General features: G+C 40.2%; 1 protein-coding gene across 1 annotated transcript in view; it reads right to left on the minus strand.

Annotated features, from left to right (window-relative positions):
- Positions 1-19,961, minus strand: part of LOC132830958 (zinc finger protein Aiolos-like) — a 203,648-nt gene extending 183,687 nt beyond the window's left edge. Inside the window, exons 1-2 of the mRNA XM_060848921.1 lie at positions 19,889-19,961; positions 18,593-18,706 (exon numbers count right to left, since the gene is read on the minus strand). Coding sequence (XP_060704904.1) covers positions 18,593-18,706; positions 19,889-19,961 — 187 coding nt within the window. The remainder of the gene's footprint in view (positions 1-18,592; positions 18,707-19,888) is intronic.
- Between the last annotated feature and the right edge of the window lie 932 nt (positions 19,962-20,893).

Consider the following 20,893-nt stretch of genomic DNA (forward strand, 5'->3'; position numbering starts at 1 on the left):
TCAAGTTTTTCGATTTCTTCTGCAGCATGACCGAGAACGAGTCCCACCTGGATTCCTCGATTAAAGGAATCGATCGTCTCTTGAAGTTTGTTGATCCCGGAGATCAGGCTCACATCTGCAGGTAAGTCCCCCGAAGCGGCTGCGGACATCTCTGCTGCTGTAGGAGGGGATGGGCGGGGGGGGGGGGGGTTCCTGCATGTTGTGAACTGTGGGAACTTTTGCCCCTAGTCATTTAAAAAATAATACCAAACTGTCCAAGTTTGATGTAAAATGACTAACTATGCTGGGTAAAAGCTATCTTAAATGATTTAAAGAGTGTGGTGAAGGAGAGTGCCCCACTTTGCCCGAATCTTAGGCAAAGCACTACAGACTCAGACTTGTTGGGTCGCCGCCATCTTGAATCTGACCAGTCTCCATTTCAATGGATCATCCTCCACCATTTCCATTATATCAGCCATGATGCATTCACCACATAATTCCGTCTTCCCCTCAGTAATCCATAGGGACCTTTTACCTTTGTGATACCCTGGTCCATTCCTCAAGCACCTCCATGACTTCTCTTCTTTCCATGCCCGTTCGCATTCAAGTACAGGAGGTGCAATACATACTTTTGTATCTCTCCACATCGTCAAAGATCCCAACAATCCTTACAGTCTACATCCTTCAATTTTGTACACCGAATTCACTGCTTGACACTGTGAAGATCATATACCGATTGGGGAACTGCATTGCAGAATACCTCCATTCTGAAAGCATGATTATGAGCTTCTGATCACCTGTCATTTGCATTGTCTACTTAACTCTCAGGCAAACCTTCTATTACAGAGACAGTTAAAAATCACATCACTAGGTTATAGTTCAACAGATTTATTTGGAAGCACTAGCTTTCAAAGCACTGCTTCTTCATCAGGTGGTTGTGAAGCATGACCATAAAACACAGAATTTAAAGCAAAAGGTTAGTGATACATTGAACAAATCTAGATTGTTAAATCTTTCATCTTGTAGAATGGGTTTGCTGATTTTGGTTCTTTAACAAGTAATCCCAGAACTTCTTTTAAATCACATTCTCCAGATTAATTTAAGGTTTTATAACAAAAGGTGACATCTCCGCTCAGACAATGCCTTAAAGGTGTGAGGTTAGAATCTGTCTGTCTGTTTCCCAATCTTGAGTCAGATTGCTTCTATTTCCTAAGTGGAATTTTTTTTAAAAAATTACATGGATTGACTTCGCAGCCATCAATGAGGATTAGACCTCGCCAAGACCTTTCCTATGCCTCCACTTCTCATCTTTAAACAACCACCAAACCTTAAACAGATCATTGTTCGCATTAAATTGCCTAACCTTCAGGACAACATCGACCACAGCATCATACGGCCCTGTCATGGCAACCACAGTTAAAAATCACAACACCAGGTTATAGTCCAACAGGTTTATTTGGAGGCATTAGCTTTGGAAGTGCTACTTCAAGTTGGACTATAACCTGGTGTTGTGATTTTTACCTTTGTCCACCCCAGTCCAAAGCGGTTTCTTCAAATCATGGCAATCACTACAAGACATGTCAGAGAATGGACATGGATACCACCATTATAGTGGGAACATCATCCACTATGTACACAGCAGGTACTCATGCGGCTCAGTCTACATTGTCTATCTCATATGCTGCAGGCAAGGATGCCCAGAGGATGGCACACTGGCGAAACCAAGCAGACGCTACAACAGCGGATGAATGGACACCACAAAACAATCGCCAGGCAGGGTGTTCCCTCCCAGTCAGGGACATTCAGCCTCGGACCTTCGGGTGACCATCCTCCAAGACTGACTTCAGGACAGGCAACAATGCAGAGTGGCTGAGCAGAAGCTGATAGACAGGCCTCCACCAGGATCTTGGGTTCATGTCACACTGCAGGTGACCCCATCTCTGTCTCTCTCTCTGTGTCTCTCTCTCACTCACACACACACACAGTCTCTGACATACACTCACACTCATGTGGACCCTCTCTCACACATACACACACATACATCCCTCACTCACACCCACACAGGTACCCTCATAGGCTTATACCCCATCACACTCCCATACACACTTTACCAAGCTTGCACACATGCACACTCTCTCACCCGCACTCACATGCACACATTCACTCTGTCTCTCTCTCCTGCACACGCACACACTTATTGTTATTGGGGTGAATTTGTATATGCAGAATTATATTTTCAGATATATTCTAATTTGTTGAAAAAAACGCAGAACCTGCAAACAGTCAATCCATGCAATTTGTTTTGTAATTCCACTTTGGAAATAGAATCAGTCTGACTCAAGATTGAGATCCAGACTCTCTAACCTCACATCTCAAAGGCATTGTCTGAGCTGAGATGGTACCTTTTGTTCCAAAACCTTAAGTTAATCTGGAGAAAGTGACTTAAAAGAAGTTTTAGGATTTACATATTAAAGAACCGAAAACAGCAAGTCTTTCTAAAAGATGAAAGACTTAATAATCTAGATTTGTTCAATGTATCACTAATCTTTTGCTATAAATTCTGTGTCTTATGGTCCTGCTTCACCACCACCTGGTGAAGAAGCAGCACTTTGAAAGCTAGTGCTTCCAAATAAACCTGTTGGACTATAACCCGGTGTTATGTGATTTTAAACTTTGTCCACCCCAGTCCAACACCAGCTCCTCCAAATCATTACAGGGACGGGCATTTCTTGGCTCCCAATTTTCATGGAGCTGGTCCAGCCTTTCAAGAACTCTGCCCCACAACCCTTCTAAGCAATAATGCTATGGCTACACAGGTTCAAATCCTACCAATGTGAAATTTAAATTCAATAAATCATCACATTGAAAACCAGTCACAATAATGGTGACCATGAAATTATAACTGATCACCACGAAAAACAATCTTGATCACTAAGGTGCTTTTAAAGGATGAAATCTGTTATCTTTAGCTGGTCTGACTTGCATGTGATATCAGGCCCACAACTGTGTGGTTGATTCTTAAGTGCCTTCTAAAATTGTCGTGCAATTATTCAGTTCGAGGTAATTAGGAATCGGTAACAAATACTGGCCAAATCAGGGAGGCCCAAGTCCCATGAAAGAATAAAAGAAAGCTGTTGAGCATCTTGATACTAACTTTGGTAGGGAGAGAAACTGTTTAAAAAATTAATGCTTGCTATTTAATTTTGTTTTTTGACATAAATCCATGATACGCCACAAAGGTTTAATAACCTATTATCACAGTGGGACATCACAGTTAGTTCACAGTTTGATTGACAGGTCCAAGTTATTATGAAGATGTGGGTATACTGTACCTTTAAGAGTTAAAAGCTAGCAGTGACAAGCACCAAGTGTTTTTAATATGATACAATGTAACATGTGATCTAGCAGCTAGGGTAGCTGGTTGCCTGGAGACTAAAACAGATTTGAATTAGGCCAATTAAGTTTGAATTTAGTATATTGACAATCTTAACGCAATGACACAATCCAATGTTTTGGGGGTATAAGACGGGAGGAAATTGAACAGTTGGGAGGATAACTGCCAAGCCAGCATGTAGAGACCGCCCAAAAAAATAGCTTTCGTAAAGCTATCTTTATCGATCAGTAACCTGTGAAGCAAATCCCCATGAAGAAGAAAAGACCGGAATACAGAGAAGATCCGAAAGCTGCCTGGTTTTAAGATAAGTTTTGTTTTGTAAATCTTAATTGGGGGTTTTATTGGACTGGTGTTGTAGAAGGGGAAGGTAAAAGATAGGTTAGAGGAAGGAATTGTAATTAGTTGTTAATTATTCTCTGTTATACTTTAAGAAATAGAGTTATTAATTTTTACTTCAAATAATTTTTGGCCTCTCAAATTTTCACAGATTACTGTACAGGATCGATCTTTTCTGTGTTGCTGGTTTAAATTAAGCAGGAGAGTTTACCCCATGTTATAACAGTTTGGGGGCTCATCCAGGATTTGAACTGGTTTAGACAGATTTGAATAGATTTGGGAGTACGAGAAATGCAAGCAGATTTAAAGACTGGCAGGTTAGTGTCCTAGATCTTTAAATAAAATGTAGGTGAGAGAATTCATTTAATTTTGGTAACTCGTGGTTGATTAAATTAAAAGTGAGAAGTGACTCAAAGTTGCTAAAGACGTTCTGGAATTTGAAGATTATTCCCAAATTTCTCAAAGATTAGAAGGAAAGGAAAAAGCCCATACTTTTAGAATTGGCAAATAAGTTAGATTTGTGTTTAACCAAGGACAAAAGTAAAGCTGGAATTGTCAGGGAACTACTCAAACACTTAGGTGTGTCAGAGAAACAGACAATTGCAGTAGAGGTAGAAAAACTTAAATTACAATAGAGGAAAATGGAGTTAAACGATAAACAGAGAAAGAGGGAGGGAGAAGAAAGAAAAAAAAGAGGACAGAGAGAGAGGTTCCTAGCTGAGCAAAAAGAGAGAACTTGAACTTGAGAAGTTGCAAGTTAGTCAGCAATGTCAAGTTAACAGGATGGAGATTAAAAAAAGGTAGCGATATATATATAAAGACGTAAAACTCTGCCACATTTTGATGAAAATATGTTGCAGCCGCCTTTATTTCATTTGAAAAATTGGCTAGGCAGATGGAGTGATCAGAGGATGTATGGGTAATGCTAGTTCAGACTAAAATGGTAGACAGTGCTAGTGAGGTATTTGCCGCACTAAGATAAGGGGTCAAGAGATTACCAAGAGGTTAAACAGGCTATTTTAAGTGCTTATGAGTTGGTACAGGCAAATAGACAGTGATTCAGAAACACAAAGAAGAAACCAGGTCAGACTTATGTTGAGCTCAAAAGAATTGAACATTAGTCATTTTGATCGATGGGTGCATGTTTTGAAAATAGATAAGACCTTTGAGACTCTAAGAGATTATTCTGCTGGAGGAGTTTAAAAACTCACTTCCAGAGATGGTAAGAGTTCACGAGGAGGCACAGAAAGTTCAGGAAGTGAGAAGGCAGCATGTTGGTGCAAAAGACAAGCTTCCGGCCAGAATTTCGTTCTGTAAGGAAAAGAAGTTGGGAGAAAGGGAGGTCTACATTACAAAACTAAGAGTGGAGAGCACTGGTAAGAATTTATCACAAGATAAAAAAGAAGCCCAAGGGAATGGAAAGCAGGTAAAAGGCCTCAGGTGTTTCTACTGTGGTAAAATGGGACACAAAGTCACAGTGCTGGTCATTAACGAAAGGCACCATGGGAAAAGAAATGGTAAAAGAAGCTGATCCAGTGGCATTAGTGAAGGAGATCCCAAGAAGAGCCAAGGAGCTGCAGGAGTGTGCACAGCCTAGGTAGGGGCTGGGTATGGAGTTAGTACCTGATCTCCTACAAATAATTCACCTCTGGGTAAAGTTTACTCGGAAAGAACAGAGGAAGAAGGGCAAGAAGTTATCATTTTGAGAGATGCAGGATCTAACCAGTCACTGATAGTAAAAAATGAACGAATATGCACACTTTCTGATCTGTTATCTGAGAATGTGGTAATTTGTGGGATAGATGGACAGAAATGTAGTGTTCCCCTACATAAGATCAGGTTGGAGTGCCAACTCAAGACTGGGGAAGTTACAGTGAGAGTGACGGACAGAGTGTTACTTCCAGGAATTCAGTTTGTTCTTGGGAATGATTTGGCAGGATCCAAGGCGGAGTGACACCCTTGTTGTGGAGAAGCCCAAGGAAAACCAAGAAACTGAGGAGTTAAAACAGAAATATCCTGATATTTTCCCAGACTCTGTGGTAACCAGATCCCACTGTAAGAAGTCACATCATGAAGGGAAAAGTAAAGAGAAAGATAAAGGAGTTAAGGTTCTATCAGCGGGTACCCTGTTTGACGTAATGGTGCAGGGAAAACCTGAACAGGCAGAAGTTCAGAGAAATGTTTAGTCCTGAACAGCTAAGGGACTTGCAACAGCAAGATAAGATAATAAAAGATATATATGTGGATGCGTACAGTGAAAAGGAGGCAGAGAATATTCCAGAGGGTTATTATCTGAAAGATTAGAATCCTAAGGCAGAATTGGAGACCACAGCAGGTTAGTGCAAAGGAGAAATGGGCCAAAGTGTTCCAGATTGTGTTGCTGGTAGCATACAGACAGGTGATGTTATGGGTGGCACATGAACTACCTGTATGAGGTCACCCAGGGGTACGAAAGACTCAGGCTAAGGTACGAAAACATTTTATTGGCCTGGAATGCACAAGGATGTGGTTAACTTTTGCTGTACGTGTCATATCTGCCAAATGGTAGGTAAGCCACAGGCGGTAATAAAACCAGCACCTTTGTTGCCAATTCCCACATTTGAAGAACCTTCCACATGGGTTATAATTGATTATATAGGTCCCCTCCCGAGAACTAAAAGTGGGAACCAGTACTTATTAACCATAATGGATGTGTCTACCAAATTTCTAAAGGCAATTCCATTACAGAGTATCAAGGCAAAAAGGTTAGTAGAGGAGTTAGTAGCTTTCTTCACACAGTATGGGCCACCCAGAGAGATTCAATCAGACCAAGGGTCAAATTTTACTGCTAAGGTGTAAAGTTATGGCTAGCTTAGGTATGCAGCACTTTAAATCCAGTGTGTATCATCCTGAATACCAGGGAGCTTTAGAAAAGTGGCATCAGACTTTGAAGGTCATGTTGAGAGCATACTGTCAGGATTACCCGAATGACTGGGATAAAGGTACCCCATTCGTATTGTTTGCCCCAAATGAATTTACTCAGTTCATTCCTTCGAGTTAATATTTCGTCATGAATTGAAATTAATTAAAGAAAAATTGACAGAACCAAAGCCAGAGATCTCACACTTAGATTATGTATCAGAGGTGAGGGAGAGATTAACTAGAATACGTGAGTTAGCTAAACAGCACCCAAGGAGGGCACAGTGTAGAATGAAGCAGGTGGCAGATAAAAGCTGTCAGGCTCAGACATTTTCCCGAGTGGATGACATGTTAGTACTGTTACCACTGATAGGAGATCCCTTTAAAACCAGGTTTAGTGGTCCCTATTAAATTGAGAAAAAGTTGAATCAGGTGAACTATTTAGTAAAGATGCCAGATAGGAAAAAAAAATCTGATTTGTCATGTGAACATGTTGAAACTGTAATATACAAAAGAACTGGAGAAACTGGTGCGAGTTACTGCCCTGCAGAGTAAGGAATCAAATCCAGATGATGTGGATTTTGATGTGCCTCAAAATAGATTAAAAAATGAAGTCGCCCTTGAGGAGTGGGATAGCTGTCTGTCTCAGGAGCATAGAATGCAGTTGAAATATTTGTTACTGCAGTATAAGGACATATGTAAGAATCAGATGGGGAGGACTAATGCTATTGTACATGAAGTAGACATAGAGAATACTGCTCCGATAAAAACAACAGCCCTATTGGCTTAATCATTTCAAAGTCAAATAGGTCCAGGTGGAAGTCATGCTCTGAGGACATAATCAAACCAAGCCAGCGTGAGTGGAGTACGCCGATCGTCTTAATTCCCAAACCAGATGGGACTCAATGACTCTGTGTGGTTTATCAGAAGTCAATGCCGTAACAAAATCAGACTCCTATCCAATTCCTAGATTGAAGGACTGTATTGAGAGAGTCGGACAAGTCAGTTACATCACCAAGTTGGACTTACAGAATGGTTACTGGCAGGTACCTTTATCAGAGACAGCAAAAGAAATTTCTGCATTTGTAACCCCAAGTGGGCTATATCCATTTAAGGTGAAGCCCTTTGGAATGAAGAACACACCCACCACATTCCAAAGACTCATGAACAGAGTTGTGGATTGGTTAACAAACTGTGCAGTGTATTTGGACGATGTAGTGACCTTTAAGTCCTGGAAAGATCACATGGCAGAGCTCTTTGAACAGCTATGAGACACAAAACTGGTGATAAACTTAAATAAAACTGAGAAAGGGAAAGGGAAAAATGCAAAAGCAGAGATGATGTTCTTGGGACATAACATCGGGTATGGAAGGGCGACCCCACGAATTGCAAAGACTAAGGCCATCGAAGAATTTCCATGACCAATCTCTAAGAAATAGGTGCTTTGATTTTAGGACTCAGCGGATTCAATTGGAATTTTGTTCCAAACTTCAGCAGTGTAGTAGCACTGTTAACCGATTTGCTGAAGAAGAACACAACGTTTCAGTGGACAGAACAATGCAAGGAGGCATTTGACCATTTGAAATCAATAAGAACCACCAAACCAGTTTGAGCTTCACCAAACTTTTCAAAACCCTTTAAAGTCGCCATCATTGCTAGTGACATAGGAGTTGGGGCTGTATTCCCACAGGAAAATGAGGATAGGATTGAACTGCCAGTTGGTTACTTTTCAAAGATCAACATCCACCAGAGGAAATGTCCACAATCGAAAAGGAACTATTGAGTTTGGTACTGACATTACAATATTTTAATGTGTATGTCACAAACAATGTGTCAAAGACTGTTGTGTACATGGATCAGAATCTAACTGCATTCTTAGAACACTTTCAAGACAAGAATATGAGACTGTTTCATTGGAGTCTTATGTTACAGACTTTTAATTTAAAAATCATACATGTTGCAAGTCGTAAGAATGTAATCACAGATGTGTTATCACAGATTTAACTGAGTTTAGATGAGATTTGTATTTAATTTTGTATATGGCGTTAAAGTGAACTTATATTAAAGATATCTATATGTTAGGGTAATGTGTTTTTTTAAAAAAATGAAGCCATCCTTTCAATATGATGGTTCATTTTTTTCTTAAAAGGGGAGAGATGTTATGAAGAATTGCCAAGCCAGCATGTAGAGACTGCCTGAAAAATAGCTCTCTTAAAGCTACTATCGATCAGGAACTGATGAAGCAAAATCCCCAAGAAGAAGAAAAAATGACCAGAAAACGGAAGAACCAAAAGATGCCTGATTGAGATAAGAAGTTTTTGTTTTGTATATCTTTAATTTCCGGTTTTATTGGACTAGTATTGTAGAAGGGAAAGGTAAAAGATAGGTTAGAGGAAGGAGTTGTAAATAGTTGTTAGATAATTATTCTGTTATACTTTAAGAAATAAAGTTGTTAATTTTTACTTTAGATGGTTCTTGACCTCTCGAATTTTCACATTACTACATGGAATAGATCTTTTCTGTGTTGCTGGTTTAAATTAAGCAGGAGAGTTTACCCTGTGTCGTAACAAAGTGCTAGATAAAATCTTTCACATGGGGCCATGAATAAAAATCCTTTTTTCATGTGCAGTTCAGGAGTTTACTAATCTCACCTGGGTCACTATGGTCTGCCAAGGGTAAGTCAGAGTAGAGGGCATTAAGGGAAAAAAGGTAGCAAGCATGGGTTAGGAAGAGATGGCACAGGACTGTGAAGGGACATGGAGTTTGGGTGGACGGATGCAGATTGATATAGATGGCATGGGGAGACATTGAGGTAAGTAGAGAGACATTTGTTGGCATAACATAGCATGAATTCAGTTGGGGTGGTGCATGGAGAATTTTGCAGTATGAGGTTAATAACTACAACTTCCCACAACATGCTTTCGTACTACTGACATCCCCTGTAGCTACCACTGAACTCTCTTTGGGGGCTGCAGCCTGACTTCTCTTAATATCTTAACCCCGCATCAGAACATAAATTAAACAATCTGGGGTCTTTTTCTCCCAAAGTCAATTTTTAAAATTCAGTCAATGGATGGTGTCAACACCTACTAGTTAAGTAATTATTGCCTATCCTTAATTACCCTTGGAAAGTGATCATGAGCTGCTTTCTAGAACTGCTGCAGACCATGGAATCCATAGTACTGTGAGGGTGTTCGAAGCTTTCGATGTAAAGAAAATGAAGAAATGGCGATATATTTTCAAGTCAGGATGGTGAGTGGCTTCAAAGGAAACTTGCAGGTGCTATTGTTCCCACGCTTTAACTGCCCTTGTCTTGTAGGTGGTACAGATCAAGGGTCTGCAAGGTGCTGTCAGGAGAACTTTGGTCAGCTGCTGCAGCATGTCTTATAAGCAGTACAGACTGTACTGATGTGTGTCAGCACTGAAGGGAGTGAATATTGGTGATAATCAAGTGGGTGGCTTTGTCCTGGAGGATATTGAGTTTTCGTGTTATTAGAGCTGCACTCATTGAGTCAAGTGAAGATTATTCCACCATAGAGACATAGAGATGTACAGCATGGAAACAGACCCTTTGGTCCAATTTGTCCATGTGACCAGATATCCTAACTTAATCTAGTCCCATTTGCCAGCACTTGACCCATATCCCTTAACCCTTCCTATTCATTTACCCCATCCAGATACCTTTTTAAATGTTGTAATTGTACCAGCTTCCACCATTTCCTCTGGCAGCTCATTCCATACATGCACCACCCTTTGTGTGAAAAAGTGTCCTACGTCCCTTTTTAAATCTTTCACCTCTCACTCCAAACCTATGTCCTCCAGTTCTGGACTCCCCCCACAGAGGGAAAAGAGCTTGTTTACTTACCCTATCCATGCTCCTATTAATTTTATAAACCTCTATAAGGTCACACTTCAACCTCCAATGCTCTAGGGAAGACAGCCCCAGCCTATTCAGCCTCTCCCTATAGCTCAAACCCTCCAATCCTAGCAACATCCTTATAAATCTTTTCTGAACCTTTTCAAGTTTCACAACATCCTTCCAACAGGAGGAAGACCAGAATTGCACACAATACTCCAAAGTGGCCTAACCAATGTCCTGCACAGCTGTAATATTACCTCCCAAGTACTATATTCAATACTCTGACCAATAAAGGAAAACATACTAAACGCCGCCTTCATGATCTTATCTACCTGCAACTCTACTTTCAAGGAACTATGAACCTGCACTCTAAGGACTTTTTGTTCAGCAGTAGTTCCCAGGACCTTACCATTAAGTGTACAGATCTTGCCCTTATTTGGCTTTCCAAAATGCAGCACCTCACATTTATTCCATTGTATATTGAGGCAACCTTCTTCGCTATCTACTGCCTCCAATTTTGGTGTCATCTGCAAGCTTACTAACTATATCTCCTATGTTCATATCCAAATCATGTATGTAAATGACAAAATGTAGTGGACCTAACACCGATCACAGGTGTCCAGTCTGAAAAGCAACCCTCCACCACCACTCGCTGTTTTCTACCTTTGAGCCAATTCTGTATCCAAATGGCTAGTTCTCCCTGTATTCCATGCTCTTGATTTGTGTCCGAATTATTTACGATAGAATTGCCAGTCTCTTGATATTATTCACAAGCTTTCCAAATTACTTGTTGCACCTGCATACAAACATTTTGCAATTCATGCATGAAGACAGCCTGATCCCTCTGCATCTCAGAGCTTTGCAGGTTCTTCCCATCGAAGTAATATGCTTTTTTTTTCTGACAAAATGGATAGTTTCTATTTTCCGACATGATACATCACTTTTCAGACCTTTGCTCACTCAATTTATCTAATCATGTAGCCTCTTTACGTCCTTTTGCAACTTACTTTCCTACCTATCTGTCATCAGCAAATTTTGCAACCATAATTCTGTCCCTTCATCAAGTCATTTGCATAAACTGTGAACAGTTGAGATCCCAACACAGATCCTAGCGACACATTTGTTACGTCTTGCCAACCTGAAAGAGACTTATTCATGCACTCTCTCTGCTTCCTGTTTGTCAGCCAATCTTCTATCCACGCCAATATGCTACACCCTATCTGAGCTTTTATTATCACTAATCTTTCAACTGGTCTTTCATCAAATACCTTTTAAAATTCAAGTTCAGTACCTCTCTGGTTCTCCTTCATTCACAGCATATCTTACTTACTCAAAGAATTTCAATAAATTGTTTATAGATGATTTCCCCTTCACAAAGGTTGACACTGCCTGATTACCATAAATGTATCTAAGTCTCTTGCTATAATTTTCTTGTTAATAGATTCTAACATTGTCTCTCTGATAGATGTTAAGCTAACTGGTTTGTACTTTCCTGCTTTCTGTCTCCCTCCACTTCTGAATAAAGAATTCACATTGTTATCATCCAATCTAATGGGACCTTCCCAGAATCCAGGGAGTTTTGGAAAATTAAATCAATGCATCAACTAATTCAGTACTGACATATTTTAAGATACTAGAATGCAGTCTATCAAGACCAAGGCATTTGTCAACCTGCAGCTCAACAATTTACCCAGTACTACTTCTCTGGTAGTAGTAATTCCTGAGTTCTTCCTTCCGTGCCATTTCCTGACTCACCAACTTTTTATCTTCTGTAGTGAAGACCAATACAAAAGCCTCTTTGCTCATGGTTGCCTAGCAACCCTTTCTGAGCTTTGTTTCTCTTTTCACAGATGGACGTAGTCACAAGGAAGAGAACCCCAGAAGCTGCAAGTTTCTTTCTCCCTTTTCCTTCAGCAGGAACTTCTTGGAATTGGATAACATTCCCAAATATCAGTATTTCTGACTCCTGTATAAAGTCCGGAAAGAAGAACTCTGAACTTATAGCCAAGTTCATTTCAATCCAAACAACAGACCTTTCATTAGTCTATGGCTGCCAGCAAATTCAATTTTATCAATAATAGAACCTGTGAGAATTCATCAAATTCTCTGTCTTATTTTCAGAAACTTGGCCAACACGGGTGTTTTTATTTTCCAAATGATGTTTCTTTCAAACATCATCTCTACAAAGTCAGTTGTCTATTGTGTTGAGTGTAAATGTTTTAAAGAAAAAGGGTTATAATTCCAGATTACAATTTAAATGTTTGCCACTTTAAGCAGGTTATTTTGAGTTCATTAAGGAAGCTTTGATGAAATCTCTTACTGTGAACGGTTGTACTAAAGGAGATTAAATGCCATTTTGGTGATTGAATGAAAACACTTATATTAATGGTGAGTAGAGGGCTTGGTTGGCAGCAATGTTAAGGACGGCCAAGGCAACAACCTCCCCAAAGTGCTGCCACTTCTACTTGATGGATCCTGTCAGTAAGGCAGCACGGCGGCACAGTGGTTAGTACTGCTGCCTCACAGTGCCAGAGATCCGGGTTCAATTCCCGCCTCGGGCAACTGACTGTGTGGAGTTTGCACATTCTCCCTGTGCCTACGTGGGTTTCCTCCCACAGTCCAAAAATGTGCAGGTTAGGTGAATTGGCTATGCTAAATTGCCCATAGTGTTAGGTGAAGTGGTAAATGTAGGGGAATGGGTCTGGGTGGATTGCACTCAGTGGGCCAGTGTGAACTTGTTGGGCTGAAGGGCCTGTTTCCACACTGTAAGTAATCTAAAACAAAAGTAAGGCAGGAAAACAAAGGAATGGTGCTGGTTGTGTCTGGTACATTGTAACCTATGATGCTGTGACTTTGCTCGTCAGTCCATGATGTAACTCTCCCAATTTTGGCACAAGGTGGACTTTACAGGGTTTGACAGGGCTGAGTTTGCCATCAGTGCTTCAACTGATGATGAATGGCAGATCCAATTCAATTCCTTTCTTTTGACTTTGTAACAATTTCACATAGCTGTGTAGCTTGCTAGGCCATTTCAGCCACTTGATTGTGAGTCTGGAATTACATGTGGGACAGATTGGGTAAGGATCCATTTCCTTCCCAAAGGGGTTTGGTAAACCAGATGGATTTTTACAGCAATCAACAAAGATTATATTGTTATATTTGACGAGCTTTAAATTGTAAATGTTATTGAAGTCAGATTTCACTATCTACTGCAGTGGGATTTAAACCCATGTGTGCAGATTTTTAGCCTGGGTCTCTGGATTATTATTCCAGTGATATTATCAGTATAATACCATCTCTGTTTGCAGAGCAAAGAAATTTACAAACTCTACTGTCTCAGCTTCGGAGCAGAACTTCAGATCATTGATTTCCCTTCTGTGTCATTAATTCCCAACACTAAAATCAAAATCTGCTGCAGGCTCCTTCTCTAACGCATACTTTCTTAATTTTGCAAAACTGTCCTGAAAGCCTAACTATGAAGACTAATTTCCTAATTAATCTTCACTCTTTAATCAAAGCTTGCGTCACCTAGTCACTACTTCCAGTATATCCTGGTTCTGCATTTTATTTGTTCCAACAATAATCATGTCCTGGAGTGACTCTTGTTTTTCATTACATCTCTCAACTCCACAGCTCAAATCAGTTGCAATTAATGAATATTCTTCTTTTCTAATCTAACCTCTTAAAATGATATTTGTGAAGCCAATTTCTCTGAAACAATAGAACTTAACTTTACGGGTCTCATGTAGACAGATTAGGCAAAAATTGACTATAATGTTGAAAATCACACGACACCAGGTTATAGTCCAACAGGTTTATTTGGACCTGCAAGCTTTTGCAGCACTGCTCCTCAGGTAGCTAGCAGAGTAGGAGCAGACTCCACTAACTACCTGATGAAGGAGCAGCGCTCCAAAAGCTGGCACTTCCAAATAAACCACTGGACTATAACCTGATGTCATATGATTTTTAACTTTGTCGATCCCAGTCCAACACCAGTACCTCCACATCTTGACCATAATGGGGCATTACAAACAGGGTTTTTTGTAGCAATAGTGGAAAAACCATAATCCAGGTAATCTTTTTCTTTATTCCTGCATAGGAAGTAGGCATCACTGGCAAGGTCAGTATTTGTTGCCCATCTGTAATTGTCTTTTAATTGACTGGTTCTTTACACTACTTCAAGAGGATAGTTAGAAGTCAACCACATTGTTGTGGGTGTGGAGTCTTTCCCCAAGGACATGAGTGAACCAGATAGGCCAATCAAAAATTGCTACGTGATCACCCGTATACCAGCTTCTAATTCAAAATTTCATCAAATTTAAACTTCACCAATTGCCACGGTGCGATTCAAACACATGTATCCTGAACATTTGCCTCAGACAGTGACATACCACAATGCCAACATCTCCCTAGTTGCATAACATATGCCTGTCTCTGTGTTATTCTGCCAGCTAAATTTTAATGCAAGTTCTACTGTTCAGCTCACATCTCACTGATCCAAACACTGTCCTCAATGGATGAGATCTCTTGGAGATTGCCTGTTAATTGATGCCAGGCAAAAGTGAAGACTGCAGATGCTGGAGATCAGAGTCAAGATTAGAGTGGTGCTGGAAAAGCACAGCAGGTCAGGCGGTACCTGACGAGCAGGAAAATCAACATTTCGGGCAGGAGCCCTTCATCAGAATTCCTAATCCTGTTAATTGATGCCCTCTGGCAGGGTCACTTCCAGGTTCCTGCCTGAACCATGATTCAACCAGGTAAGTATGGAAGCAGCCACTCAAATATCAGTAGTGGTTGCAAGATCAAGATGTCCAGTTTTTTTTGTTTTGCTGTGCTTAGTGCTATCTTACACTGGTATGATATAAAGAAACTCACTGAAAATCTGGTAAAAGTTTCTAATATTTCCACAACCGAGACCAAACACTAACTGTACAAACAGGGTTATAGTAAACTCAGAAATAACTGGCTTCCAATTAGCACACTGTTTAAAGGATTTATAGCAGAGAAACAGGCCATTCAGCCCTACTGATTCATTGAGTTGAAGAGAAGTACAGCATGGAAACAGACCCTTTGGTCCAACTCGTCCATGCTGCCCAGATAGCCTAGCTTAATCTAGTCCCATTTGCCAGCACTTGGCCCAAATCCCTCCAAACCCTTCCTATTCATATACCCACCCACATGCATTTTAAATGCTGTAATTGTACCAGCCTACACCACTTCCTCTAGCAGCACATTCCATACACACATCACTCTGTGCATGAAAAAGTTGCCCTTTAGGTCCCTTTTATATCTTTTCCCTCTCACCCTAAACCTATGCCCTCTAGTCCTGGACTCCCCCACCGCAGGGAAAAGATTTTGTCTATATATCCTATCCATGCCCCTCATGATTTTATGAACTCCTCAGCCTCCAATATTCCAGGGAAAACAGCCCCAGCCTTTTCAGCCTCTCCCTATAGCTCAAATCCTCCAACCTTGGCAACATCCTTGTAAATCTTTTCTGACCCTTTCAAGTTTCATAACATCCATCCCATGGGAAGAAGACCAGAATTGCGCACAATATTCCAAAGTGGCCTAACCAATGTCCTATACAGCTGCAACATGACTTCCCAACTCTTGTACTCAATGCTCTAACCAATAAAGTAAAACATACCAAATGCATTTGTCACTATCCTATCTACCTGTGATTCTACTTCCAAGGAACTATGAACTTGCACTCCAAGATCTCTTTGTTCAGCAACACTCCCTAGGACCTTACCATTAAGTGCATAAGTCCTGCTAAGATTTGGCTTTCCAAAATACAGCACCTCACATTTATCTAAATTAAATTCCATCTGCCACTCCTCAGACCATTGGCCCTTCTGATCAAGATCCCATTGTACTCTGAGGTAACCTTCTTCGCTCTCCACTAAACCACCAATTTTAGTGTCATCTGCAAACTTACTAACTATACCTCCTATGTTCACATCCAAATCATTTATATAAATGACGAAAAGTAGTTGACCCAGCACCGATCCTTATAGCACTCCACTGGTCACAGGCCTCCAGTCTGAAAAGCAACCCTCCATCACCATTCGCTGTCTTCTACCTTTGAGCCAGTTCTGTATCCAAATGGCTAGTTCTCCCTGTATTCCATCCATGAGACCTAACCTTGCTAACTAGTCTCCCATTGGAACCTTGTCGAACGCCTTACTGAAGTCCATATAGATCACATCCACCGCTCTGCCCTCATCAATCCTCTTTGTTATTTCTTCAAAGAAAAACTCAATTAAGTTCATGAGACATGATTTCCCACACCAAAGCTATGCTGACTATTCCTAATCAGTCCTTGCCTTTCCAAATACATGTAAATCCTGTCCCTGAGGATTCTGTCCAACAACTTGCTCCACCACCGATGTCAGGCTCATTGGTCTATAATTCCATGGCTTTTCCTTACATCCTTTCTTAAATAATGGCACCACATTAGCCAACCTCCAGTCTTCCGCCGTATCGATGATGCAAATATCTCAGCAAGAGGTCCAGCTATCATTTACCTAGCTTCCCACAGAAGGGGGACACCTGATTAGGCTCTGGGGATTTATCCACTTTTATGTGTTTCAAGACATCCAACACCACCTTCTCTGTAATATGGACATTTTTCAAGATTACACTGTACTAATGCTCCACATTAGCCTTCACTACTTTCATGTAATTGACAAAAGGACCAAAGGTAATATGAGATTAGATTTTTTTAAATAATAAAATGTATAACGGTCTCCTTCTGTGCTGTACAATTCTATCAGTTTAACTTCTTGATAGAACAGTGAGTTTCACATCCTCACCATAGAAGGTTCTTCCTATTGAATTCCCTATTGGGCTTATTAGTGACTGCTTTATATTGATAATCTCTAACTTTGTATCATCCCTCAAGAGGAAACATATTTTCTGTATGTCCTCCGTAAAATCCTTAACTTTCATCAGGTCACTCCTCACCATTCCCTCATCTAAAGGAGGCCCCTAGCTAGTTTTTTCCTTACAATTATAACCCCTTAGTTCCATTATCATACTTATGAATATTTTTGTAATATAGACAGCAGACAAAGAGTGCTAATTCAAAGCGTGATCCTCTGCTTTTGAAAAACATTAACTTTTTAAAACAAAACAAAGGTGATGAATGGGTATTTCTGTAGTGCCACACACTTGTTAAATAACTCATTTTAACCTGGTTCAAGAGAGAGTAGATGGTCTTATGGCACACCAGGTAGTGATCCTGTTTCCAAGACAGATATTTCTGATTAACCATTCCAGGAACTAATGGCCAATTATGGTGTAAAAAAGTTAATAAACAACAGGTGCAGGACAAACTCAGCTGGTCTGGCACCATCTGTGGAAAGTGAAACAGATTTAACATTTCAAGACCAATGTAACTTTTCTTCAGAACTGAGTTTCTCCAATTCTTTGTTTTTATTTCAAATTTCCAGCACGTGTACTTTTTAAAAAAATAATAAACTTGACGAACACCATGTAATTCCTTCCAATACTGCAAGAGGCATTAATGGCAGAGAGGATTCTCAATCAGTCATGTTTGATTCAGAATAGCACTCTTCAGGTTCTTGCCTGTGGCTTCAAACTAGTGACTTTTTTTTCCCAGGGGAAACAACATATGAAAGCATGCAATTTGCCTGCCTCATGTGTCACCCGATGCAAGGAGTCTTCCAAGTCCAATTCAACACTGGTAGGCCAGGCCAGGCCACACATGATACAGAGGCTTCAGCTGAACAACATGTAGAACTGCCCAAATTGCCAAAAACAAGCACATTATGTTACTTCAAAATCCAATTGTTTAGAAATACTTAAATTTTGAGGGCCAATTCCATAGATCAATGGATCTAATCTGACTATGTAAACTACCTATTCTAGTCAGGGTGAGTTTTGCCAAGTTTCACATGGGCTAATAGCGGGAGTATCATATAAACTAAGGACATGCACCTCACCAACTGAACTACTTTTAAACAATAAAGCAGCATTAATGGATGGCAGTTCTTGAGAGGGGCCCATACAAGCCACCAAGATTGAATTAAACATCCTGACAACCATCTGATAAAATAATCTGATAGAAGTTGGTTCTTTTATTTGATTTATGATCTTACCAACAATGGTATCAGTGTTGAGATGTTCTTGATCACAGAGCTCTTGAGGATCAGAGACATCATTCTTCTTTGAGAGATCTGAAACTTCTCTTACAATGGGGATTGTCTCAACATCTAGACAATATAAAAAATATCCTCATGTACATTACTGTGGAACGTGTACATATTCAAAGTTTGGTAGAAGATTTGTAGCTCGGGTGCTCATTGTTGTAGTTCTGTTTGCCGAGCTGGGAGTTTTTGTTGCAAACGTTTCATCCCCTTTCTAGGTGACATCCTCAGTGCTTGGGAGCCTCCTGTGAAGCACTTCTGTGATGTTTCCTCTGGCATTTATAGTGGCTTGTCTCTGCCGCTTCCAGTTGTCAGTTGCTTTCCGTTGCAGTGGCCGGTATATTGGGTCCAGGACGATGTGTTTGTTGATAGAATCTGTGGATGAGTGCCATGCCTCTAGGAATTCCCTGGCTGTTCTCTGTTTGGCTTGCCCTATAATAGTAGTGTTGTCCCAGTCGAATTCATGTTGTTTGTCATCTGCGTGTGTGGCTACTAAGGATAGCTGGTCGTGTCGTTTCGTGGCTAGTTGGTGTTCATGGATGCAGGTTGTTAGCTGTCTTCCTGTTTGTCCTATGTAGTGTCTTGTGCAGTCCTTGCATGGGATTTTGTACACTACGTTGGTTTTGCTCATGGATGCCGGAGGAAACATCACAGAAGTGCTTCACAGGAGGCTCCCAAGCACTGAGGATGTCACCTAGAAAGGGGACGAAACGTTTGCAACAAAAACTCCCAGCTCGGCGAACAGAACCACAACAATGTGTACATATAAATATCAAAGTCGCCAAAACAGCCACCTTCTGTTTTAAACTTATAGAACTAACTACCTACCAGTGGTGGATAAGACAGAACATTGATCATATTTTGCACAAAAGTGGTAGTAATGTCAGATGAAAGTTCTGGGCCTTAAATAGATTTTTTTTAGGAAACTTTCTAGACTCAATAACAAATTAACAATTTCAGATTATAAGCTTTGCACCCCTTTATTCAGGAGGTAGCTATTAATAATGATGCCACTTTTCCCATTTCCATTCCTCTAGGTTCATCTTACTTAGCTTTGTTGGTACTATTACCACCACCTTATCCTTTGATGTTGTTACTATTATTTAATCTCTTCAGACAGACTTTCCCTTTTGTTTATCCAGAGTGACTTTTCTCCTTCTTCTTGTTTAAAGCTTGGTACAAACATTTCTGACAAAGGAACACCAATCCCAAATATTAAATAGTTATCTCCCTACAGATGCTGCATGCCTTCCTGAATACTTACAACATTTTCCGTTTTGTCTCGGGTTTCCAGCATCTGCACTAACTCCCTTTCATCCATTACTATTTTTAAAAAAATATGCTAACATTTTAATAGTCTCCACCTGGAGACACGAGGTGAGGGGGGGGGCAGAAGAGGGTTACCAGGATGTTGCCTGAGAGGCTGGATAAGACTGGGTTGTTTTCTTTAGATCAAAGAAAGCTGAGGGGAGATCTGATAAAGGTGTATAAGATCATGAGGGGCATGGACAGGGAAGATAGAAAGCAGGTGCTCCCCTTACTTGAAGGGTCAGTAACAAGGAAGCATAATTTTAAGGTGAAGAGTGGGAGATTAAGAGGGAATTTGAGGAAAATGTTTTTCACTCAGATAGGGTCTGGAATGCAATGCCTGGGAGAGTACTTGAGGTGGGAAACCTTACAACTTTTAAAAAGGTACATGGATAAATACTTGAAATGTTATAACATTAAGGGTTATGGGTCAAATGCTAGAAAGAGAGATTTGTGCAGATAGATCAGCGTAGACACAATGGACCAAAAATTTTATTCTTTGCTGTGTGACTCTATGACTTTCAGCTAGATTCACCTCTGAAACAGAATGATAGTTAGGATGGTGCCAGCAGTTGAGTTTCCAAATGTAAGTAAATCCTTATTCTAAAACATTTCAGGCCTTTAGGTTGAGAGTGTCCTAAACAGATATTATTTTCGAGAGTAACACGCTAATAATTCAAGTAAGGGCAGCATTACCTTCTGGTTGAGACTTTTCTTGGATCTCTTCTGTTCCCACGTCAGACATTTTCTGAAACAGAAAGTTTTAAAATTTAGGAGATAAATTCCAATCTTCATATTTTCTGAATATATCACTAATGACAATAAAGGTAGTTAGTGCTGTCATTAATGGACAGAAATTTTAGTACCATGGTAATATGAACAAATCTAGCCACTTTAGATAATTCTTAAGTCATAAATTATATTTTTACAGTGCTAAATTAATAG

The sequence above is a fragment of the Hemiscyllium ocellatum genome, chromosome 32 (genome assembly GCF_020745735.1).
Source record: "Hemiscyllium ocellatum isolate sHemOce1 chromosome 32, sHemOce1.pat.X.cur, whole genome shotgun sequence".
Classification (NCBI taxonomy): Eukaryota; Metazoa; Chordata; class Chondrichthyes; order Orectolobiformes; family Hemiscylliidae; genus Hemiscyllium; species Hemiscyllium ocellatum.